Here is a 9431-nt window from a genome sequence, read left to right as displayed (position 1 = left end):
AAAATTTTAAATACTTGTATCATAGACATATTTTTTATAAAAAAATTAAAATTATTTAATTATTTTTATATAAAATATATATAATAATTACACATAATTAGATATTTTTTTATGAAAAATATATGTTGGATAATTTTATTTAATTATTTTTATATAAAATATATATAATAATTACACATAATTAGATATTTTTTTTATGAAAAATATATGTTATCCAACACGCCCTTAGTGATATTGTAGCCAAATATTTACTAGTTTTTCTTTTTCCTTTCCCTACAATTGAAAATGCCAACTTCAAGAGGTACGAAAAATATATATATAATTGATATTTTACTTGTATATATATATATAAATTAATGATGTCATTATTCATTTTATATGAATATATTACTTCCAATTATTAACATTAAAAAAGTATTAAAATAAAAACAAGCATGAATAGCTATTTAAATGTTCAAATTTCATAACTAGGAGCTATCTAAAAATACATAAAAGTTGGTTAAAATGTATAAATCTCATCATTAAAATGCATACAAATAGAGTTTTGACATAGAGTATTTTATGGCTTGTTATAGATAACTTAGGTTAAAAGCGATGAATCCACAAATAGTGATAAATCTAGCTCGCCAAAGTTAACTATAGCGAGCCATCTCTAGAAATTGAGTTTCAATAGTACTTGCTATACCCATTTCTCTTTGTCAAATTTTTGGCAACCTTGAAAAGCTAATGATTGAAATCTTCTTGCCTTTTCTTCCCTACCCCCCAATTGCCATTAATGCTGGAAGAGAAAGAATCGTTCTAGGTGAAGGCAAAGGCAAATTTGATTACAGAGTTGCAAACACCAGATTTAGTGATGGTGGTGATGAGTAGTAACAGTAGTTGTGAGCAGAATGATGCTGGTGTCTTCTTCATTAAGAAATAGATTAAGCATAAAGTACTTGGATAAAATGGATGCTAAAGGGAATGAGAGGCTGGAGTTGGATGACAAGGAAGAGAGCGATGCAGATGAAGAAAAGACTGAGATTTTCAAAGGGGTGAGTAGAGACCGAGATTTCTAGAAAGTAGGATTGTGAGATTTTGAGATTTTTTTTTATTTTTATATTGGATGATTAATATTATATATTTGGTTATTGTTTTGTATTTTTAATTATTGATTTTGTGTATCTGTATATTTAATTATTAATTTTATTTTTGCATGTATTTGGTTATCAATTTGTGTATTTGATTATTGATTTTGTGTATGTATAAAAATTATAAATAAGGTAAAATAAATAGAATTGAAGTTAATTAAAATAAATAAATAAAATAGAGAGTGAAATAGAGATGAGAATAAAGAATGTGGTTGGAGTACGCATAATTTTAAAGATAAAATTAAAATAAAGAATAAATTATTTATATTATAATAAAAAATATGATAGGAAAACTTGTTAGAGATAGCCGTAAGAGGCAAAAAAAGTTATAACTGGATGAAGACGTGAGATTTACTAGCGAAAAGGGTAGAGACTAAGAATTGAAGCAAAGAGTTACACATTGCAAATAATAGGGATATTAAGAAAATAAATGTAGCGGATAGTACAGATCTTCACTATTTGTTCTCTCTTTTTTTTCCTTTTCTTTTCTTTTTTTTTTTGAGAGGGGGGAGGGGGCGTGTGGGAGGGATCTTTTCACAAAGATTAGTTAAACTTATCCACCTATTAAAAGAAAAAAATGATTTTAAAAATAAAAATTGTGACTTTCAATATTTAGATTAAAATTAATATTGGTCATTTTTTTTTTCTGTAAATAAATTGGTAAAAATCAATTGATTTTAGAGTTATTGGGCTTACAGGGTGTTGTTGGAGTCAGGTTGTTCGGATCAGAATCTAAGAAGGGATGGGTCCAACAATATGAATAGGGTTTTCTTATTGTGACAAAGAATAAGCAATTCCACGATATAACTTTTCTTTTTTTTGTATGATGATAAAGACATGTGATATTATACTCGTCTTCTAATCAGGCCATTAATTAGTTTTATTAATAACAATTAACCTCTTCTCCTTACATGTGAGCAAGCATTGCCCAATTCTAATTCAATTTGAGCCAAAATCCTATTAGAGCTTTAGTCATTGTATTTTGCCATATTGAAGAATTTTTTTGTGTTTATTTAAAACTTATGACATTTAATTCCACAAATTAAAACTTATTATTGGCTACCCAAAGCGATTATACTCTGTTGGGATCCTCTTGGGAAAAAAATTTAATTTTGAAAAATGAGGGCGTTTTATTAGAGCTGAAAAATAGGAAGTTGCCCTCAACGGAGACAGAGGAGCGGGTCATAAGATAAAGAATGAAGAGATGGTATGGGCCACTCGCCTCAACCTATATAAGTAAATCGGCCACCCGCGCACTGGCTCCGTTCATTTTCTCTCTCGCGCTTGCGCCCTGACGGCTCTCTCTCTCTCTCTCTAGATTCGTGACAGGGCTTTCACACAGGTTCATTGTTGATTGTACATTCATTTCTACTGTTCATTAATTAATGCTTTTAGAAGACTGATTTGTGATGTTTATTTAGAGTCTCTGCTTCGTCTGATCACAAGTAAATCCATCATTGCCTGTTTTTATTTCTTTTCTTGAGATATGTTTGACGAGCATATACCGATGAATTTGCATGTACCTGTTTGTTGATTGATTTTGTCCGGAGATAAGTCGATCGCTTGCCATTTTGCTTGATTTTATTGGTGTAAAGAATGGAAAACAATGATTGATGAGATTGTACTGTGTAAACACTGAGATCCAGTTGGATTCATAGCAATGTTCTTGAAAAGGAAAGGACGGGACAACGAGAAAAAAAAAAAAAAAATAGCTTTCTGGCTTCGCTTAGGTCTGGAATTTCTCGACAGGAGGTGAAAGAAGTCGGAAATGAAATTTCTAAATTCATTTTTTCAAGCGAACAAGAAAACGGTATTATGATAAGTAGAATGATTTTCTTCTTGATTATTTCACACCGTTTCTTTTCGTTTGGTACGATGTAAGCGAATGAAAAACAAAAATAAGGATCATTTCCCCTTCACGGAACTGACTTTCGTTGTCAGAAAAATGTTGATCTCGCCTTGATGTTTTCGCTAATCAAACTTCTTCAGAAATTCTTTCACTGTTATGGTTAGGTCATATAGCAAAGCAGATGAGTAACTTCCTTAACGGACTTCTAGCAAGTTCATCAGTTAATAGAAATTTGATTCTGGAACAAAGATTCGACGGAGAGAAAGGGACAGAAATGGATCAAGAAATTTATGCTAGACTTATTTGTCACAGTGAAATTGAAGTTTTACTTATATAACTTTTTTTTTTTTCAAGCAAAAAAATAAAAGCATGTACGAAATATTTTTTTTTCTTAACTTTAAATATTTATAGGATCACTTTCCCTGCATTGTGTTTTTAGCAATCAAATAAAGCTTTCCCTGCATGTTAACATTTTTATAGCAGCCTTTGAATTAGAAGCAGCACATGAAGAGAAAAATATTGGCCGACGGCCAGTGGTTTTTTCAACTAGTGAACTCGTAAAACTTTATCCATTTTCTCTTATCCATTTGTGTTCTCTATATCGGTGATTTATGCATATGATATGGAAGCCGTTACTCGGTATTAAGGGATCCATGTCTAACAGCAAAAACGAGCTAACACATCAATTGATTATCTGCATCAGTTTTAGATATGGATACCTTCCTCTTCACATCGGAGTCCGTAAATGAAGGCCACCCTGACAAGCTATGCGACCAAGTTTCAGATGCAATCCTCGATGCTTGCCTGGAACAAGATCCAGAAAGCAAAGTTGCCTGTGAAACCTGCACAAAAACAAACATGGTCATGGTGTTTGGTGAGATCACAACAAAGGCAAAAGTAGATTATGAGAAGATAGTACGAGATACTTGCAGAGGCATTGGCTTCACATCGGCTGATGTTGGCCTTGATGCTGATCACTGTAAGGTTCTTGTCAACATCGAGCAACAGAGCCCTGACATTGCCCAGGGAGTTCATGGTCACCTAACCAAGAAGCCTGAGGAAATTGGTGCTGGTGACCAAGGCCACATGTTTGGCTATGCCACCGATGAAACCCCTGAACTTATGCCTTTAACGCATGTCCTTGCAACCAAGCTTGGTGCCAAGCTCACTGAGGTGAGGAAGAATAAGACTTGCCCCTGGTTAAGGCCCGACGGAAAGACCCAGGTGACTGTTGAGTATCAGAATGATGGTGGAGCTATGGTACCCACTAGGGTTCATACCGTTCTAATCTCAACCCAACATGATGAGACTGTTACAAACGTGCAGATTGCCAAAGATTTGAAAGAACATGTAATCAAACCTGTCATCCCTGCCAAATACCTGGATGATAAGACCATTTTCCACCTCAACCCCTCAGGCCGATTTGTCATTGGTGGACCACACGGAGATGCAGGACTAACTGGTCGAAAGATTATCATTGACACCTATGGAGGGTGGGGTGCTCATGGTGGAGGGGCTTTCTCCGGGAAGGATCCTACTAAGGTGGACAGGAGTGGTGCATACATTGTTAGGCAGGCAGCCAAGAGTGTGGTGGCTTCAGGACTTGCCCGCCGCTGTATTGTCCAGGTTTCTTATGCTATTGGTGTGCCCGAACCATTGTCTGTGTTTGTTGACACTTACAAGACAGGGACGATCCCTGACAAAGAAATACTAACTCTGATCAAGGAAAACTTCGACTTCAGGCCAGGAATGATTTCAATTAATCTTGACCTCAAGAGAGGAGGTAACTTCAGGTTCCAGAAGACTGCAGCTTATGGACATTTTGGCCGTGACGACCCAGATTTCACTTGGGAGACGGTCAAGATCCTCAAGGTCAAAGCTTGAGTCAACATATTAGCTAGCAGCAATCTTTTTCCTTTGAATGGACTTCCTCTTGCTATCATTCTGGTTGCAGAAAAATAAAGAAAGTCCATTACATAAATCCGAAGCTGAAATTTACTATTCCAAAAGCCCCACGTTGGTGCGGGTAGTAGTATAATAGATATTGTAAACTACTGCTAGGCTGGTATACAATGGCCATAATCTAGCAGTCATGACAGATCTCTACAGTAAACAATAAATAGCAGAAATTTGTTCATGAAGCATGAGCTCAAACTATGCTTTCAGGAATGCAGCCACAGGCGATCATGTAAACGCTCTTCTCCAGCGCCGAACATCTCATCAACCCTTTCACCATCTCTGTAGAAATGAAAAGTTGGGGTGTAACGAATATGTTGAGTTGTTTCTGGGCATTCATCTATGTCAGCATATATGAATGAAAGCTTTGGAAACTTGTTACTCAGCTGGCAAAATGCAGGGAGGATCTGACTACAAACACGGCACCTGCAACCATATATCACCCAGTTTATGATTAACACATTAAATGAGACACTAAAGCAATGTTGCCATCTGTTAGTGTCCTAGATTATGCACATTGATTGTGTTTCTATAAGCACCAAAAGTTTTTCAACGCTCAGAATGATTAGCTTCCCACAATCAATAGTAGAACCAACTGGAATGCAAGATCAAGTTGAAAAATACACAAGAAATAGTTTGGGCCCATACAGAGAGAATCCATTTTATGAAAGCATGATGTATGGAAAGGTCTCATAAGTAATAAGTAGTGCCACAAATTTGGCATCACCCAGATCATCAACCCAAACTGGACCAACCCAGCCAGGGTCCTGCCATCAAGGCCCAGGCTGAAGGGCAGTGTCACCCAGGGCCCAGTCCTTTCTGACTAGGCCTCTGATTGACCTTTTTTTCTTTTTTTCCTTTTCAAGTTTTACTAGTTGTGAGCCTAAAACTAGTCTACCCAAGGCCCTCTTTGTGACTGCACAGACTATACACTCGTTTCTCTTGTCTCCTGATAAGCCTACAAAGCAGGCAGGTGAGTTGACATCCAAACACGGCATCATCACTATGCATTCATGAAGCATAGAGGCATCAAAACTTAAGATCATTTTTAACACTAGACAAGGTTAGATGTTCCTTTTCTACAAGTTGAAAAGTCTTAAAGAAAACTAGAATGACAGAATGTTCTAACCACCTGGATCAGCATGTTGTTCAAGCAGAAAGAAACCTGATGAGCCAAACTCAGCCTACCCAGAGATAGACTGTATGCCTTTTGAGATCAGAATCAGAGAAAAGCATACACCAAAAGCCATTCAGCTAAAACGAAAAAAAAAAACAGAAGGGGGGAGGGGGATAGCTTCTCTTTAATAGTGGTCATGGGGAGAAAGGATCTAATTGTAACTAGAGACTTAAACCTGTGTGGGGCAAAATCAGCATAAAAGGGAAATCAGAAGGCAGGATCATAGGATCCCCACTACCTTGAAAACCAAAACATTACAGAGTCTTAAGCACATGCCATTCATCTGTACAAGACAGGAGTGAACATTAACCTCCTGTAGCAGTAGCTGATTGGAAAAGGTTTTTCCAAACCTTCTCATCAGAACATCCAACACAAGATTAAAAAGTAATTTCACACTGTTACAAAATCTGAAGATGTGGTGCTTTCAAATTTCAAATATAATTTTGACAATGTACAAGTTGTTGACCAATTGAAAGGATAAAATATGAATGGTCAACTCAGGCAAGCATTCATAATCTCTTAAAACTCTCTAAGCTGCAAGGCAACCAGAATATAACATTAAAGTTGTTACAGTATGTGTATTGAGAACTTGATTAAACCACAAAAAAAATGTGTATATGTGCATGTGTATATATATTCATTGAAGTTGGTGGGGATCGGAAACAGTCTTCCAAACCCTGGCTGAGCAAGCATAAAGTGAAAATCCTTCATGAAATGTAACTCGAAGTCTCAAACCCACAACTCCAACTCCATTCCAAAAAAGTTGCAAAATTAACTCACTAGATGTTTTGCCCTTCAGTTACCTTGAAATTAGCCAATATTTAATGTCAAATTGGGATGTAGCCAACCAGGAAACAAGTGGGGCCTACTTCCCTAATCTTCTACATCACAGGGAAGATAGTTTTTTTTGGAGAAATGATCATCCAAGTTAACATTGAACACAGCCATGCCTCCAAACAACAACCATCAAAAAGAAAGGAAAATGGTCAAGCTACAAAGATGCATGTACCACAATAAATCAAGCAGATTTGGTTTTGAACTAAACTATATCTTGAAAAGAGTAAATTAATAACGCATTCTTCTCCAAAAGGTGCTCTTCTCCTTGGTAATAGGAAGAGTGTTGTGTAAATCTTGCATATTACACAAAAGCTTGTAACTCTAACCTGGTCCTAATTTATAAATTATCAAATGACTAACAATAAATAAGAAATGATTAATCCAGTGAAACAGTCTCTGAAAGATATCAGAAAGAGGAAATTTAACTTCTCAATACTAAATTAAGAGTTTACTTTTGGGATAGTTACAAAACGCTACCTAAGATTTACTATAATATTCAGTTACCACTAAACTTACTATAGTTTTACAGAAACTTACTTGGACCTTTTCTACCCTAACAAAAATCTACCTAAGGTTCATAGAGGAAAATTCCACAAAAATTGTCGACGCAATTCTCAAGTGGAGAAAAGTGTTGGCATAGTTGCAAGTCCAAAATGAAAAAATCATTTGAAGGATTTTAGGTATCAAAAAGTCAATTACTACTACTACTACTACTACTACAACAACAACATATCAAGACTTTATCCCACCATGTGGGGTCAGTTACATAAATTCTAGATTTCCACTCATTTCTATTCATAAACTACAAAAGAGTCTTGGAGGCTTTGGGAAAATCTGTGACAAAAAGATTCCATAAAAATAGCATACAAGTCTTAAATGTCATTTTAAAGCTGCTAGTAAGGTTTTCATAGTGAGAAAGAATGAGGATATGCATTTACTTTTCTTAAGTTAAACACGGTCCGAGTAAGTTTGTGTAAACTGACAGTAAGTTTAACGGAAAGTAAACATTATGGCAAACCTTAGGTATGTTTATGTAATAATCCCTTTTCCTTTTCACACACATCTAGATGGAGGAGGAAGTTCACGTACCAAGATGCACCGTAATTGATTACTGCCTGCAAAAATAATTTTTCATAACCATTAATCAGTTTTAGTCCAACTCAATTATACATAAATAGCTCGTAAAAGTTGTACCCAGACAACAGAAAATTGCTCAAGTGAAATAAAAACCGGCAACAGAACAAAACCCAATTCATATTTCCTTGAGGAGAATCATTACAAAATACCTAATAGCCAAATAATCAACAAAGCCACCAGTCCATGGTCCAAAAGCCAGCTCGAAAACGGATTTCTTTTTTCTTTTAAGCTCAAAAGAAAAGGAAGAACCCAGAAACCCATGTGACTAGCCCAGGCAAAGTAATCAAAAGCAAGAAATATACAGAAAACCAAAATGATCTGCAGAGCTAGTCGGAACTGAAGAAGAGTTTAATTGATGAGTGGATTTGAATGCTTACTGGGGTTTTAGAAGTTCGGATGTGGTGAAAGATGCTCTTGAGGTTGTCATCACTGGTGGCGCTGATGAGGTTAGAGTGGCGATTGAGCGGCAGATTCAGACCAGTGCCCTCCAGACCTTTCTTCGCCTTGTTGCCTTCTTTCTCTCCCAAAGCGACCCCACCTTCCATTTCTTGCTGCTGGATTCTCTCTCTATCGTGACTTGTTTCTCCTTCCGAACCAGAAGACCCTATAGAATTGCTCGTTCGCTGCTCTGTTTAGCGATTGAATGGACCCAGGCCCGCGGTTCTAACCTCTAAGAGGCTTCGAGTTCGGGGTGAAGTTCTACGGTACATATAGAATTTTCTATACAAGATTTTAATGCATTACAGTAGACGAGGATAAGTTTTATTTTTACTTTTAAATTCGTAAAAATATACCAAACACCACGTATTCAAAATGTGTGTACATGCTAATTCATGATTACTTGTGATGTTATATCAGTACAATGAGGAGATATCAAAGTTGTATTAAATATTTTTTCTTCAATTGATGATATATAATTTATTGTATTTAATTCTCACACAATTTGTAAATTATTGTCCTCGATTTTGAAGCACGAAAACGGTAAAAATGGCCTGAAATTTTTTTTGGACATTTTTGTAATTTGTAAAATATTTTGGAGGCATTTCACAAATGATAAAAAATAGTCAAAAACACATTTTCGATCATTGATAAGTTTCAGTGTTCAGTAGTCTTTTTCTTTCAGTTCTTTATATTTTCGAATCTCGAAATTTTTTGTCATGTATTAGAATTTGTCACTTTCTTGTTATTCTTTTATTTTCGGTTACCGTTGTTTCTTACTGTTATATGTGTAAATGGGAGATCGAGAAAGAGAGACAAATTAATTTGTTTGTTAAATAGATGGAGAAAAATGGAAGAAGACGCAAAATCAAAGAAGTCCAGAAAGGAGATTAAGGGCGTTGAAGCT

At 35.6% G+C, this 9431-nt stretch overlaps 2 protein-coding genes across 2 annotated transcripts; one reads left to right on the top strand and one right to left on the bottom strand.

Annotated features, from left to right (window-relative positions):
- The first annotated feature begins 2347 nt into the window (after positions 1-2347).
- On the top strand, positions 2348-4863 carry LOC127787878 (S-adenosylmethionine synthase 3). Its single transcript, XM_052315943.1, has 2 exons — positions 2348-2472; positions 3683-4863. The coding sequence occupies exon 2, from the start codon at positions 3691-3693 to the stop codon at positions 4861-4863; it is 1173 nt and encodes a 390-aa protein (XP_052171903.1). The 5' UTR covers positions 2348-2472; positions 3683-3690.
- A 75-nt stretch (positions 4864-4938) lies between these two features.
- LOC127787879 (thioredoxin-like 3-3) lies at positions 4939-8771 on the bottom strand. Its single transcript, XM_052315945.1, has 3 exons — positions 8464-8771; positions 8039-8064; positions 4939-5361 (listed from the first exon to the last, which is right to left on the bottom strand). Exons 1-3 carry the CDS (start codon positions 8629-8631, stop codon positions 5142-5144), a joined length of 414 nt encoding a protein of 137 aa, XP_052171905.1. The 5' UTR covers positions 8632-8771; the 3' UTR covers positions 4939-5141.
- Positions 8772-9431: the final 660 nt, after the last annotated feature.

The sequence above is a fragment of the Diospyros lotus genome, chromosome 13 (assembly GCF_014633365.1).
Source record: "Diospyros lotus cultivar Yz01 chromosome 13, ASM1463336v1, whole genome shotgun sequence".
Classification (NCBI taxonomy): Eukaryota; Viridiplantae; Streptophyta; class Magnoliopsida; order Ericales; family Ebenaceae; genus Diospyros; species Diospyros lotus.
This window is presented reverse-complemented; position numbering and strand designations above follow the sequence as displayed.

Bases quoted from the DNA above. Each gene is read 5' to 3' on its own strand.
- LOC127787878 (XM_052315943.1), top strand. From the start codon at position 3,691: ATGGATACCTTCCTCTTCACATCGGAGTCCGTAAATGAAGGCCACCCT.
- LOC127787879 (XM_052315945.1), bottom strand. From the start codon at position 8,631: ATGGAAGGTGGGGTCGCTTTGGGAGAGAAAGAAGGCAACAAGGCGAAG. The intron at 8,065-8,463 runs GTAAGCATTCAA...TTATTTTTGCAG, and splicing joins TCCGAACTTCTAAAACCCCA to GCAGTAATCAATTACGGTGC. The intron at 5,362-8,038 runs GTACGTGAACTT...ATATGGTTGCAG, and splicing joins ATCAATTACGGTGCATCTTG to GTGCCGTGTTTGTAGTCAGA.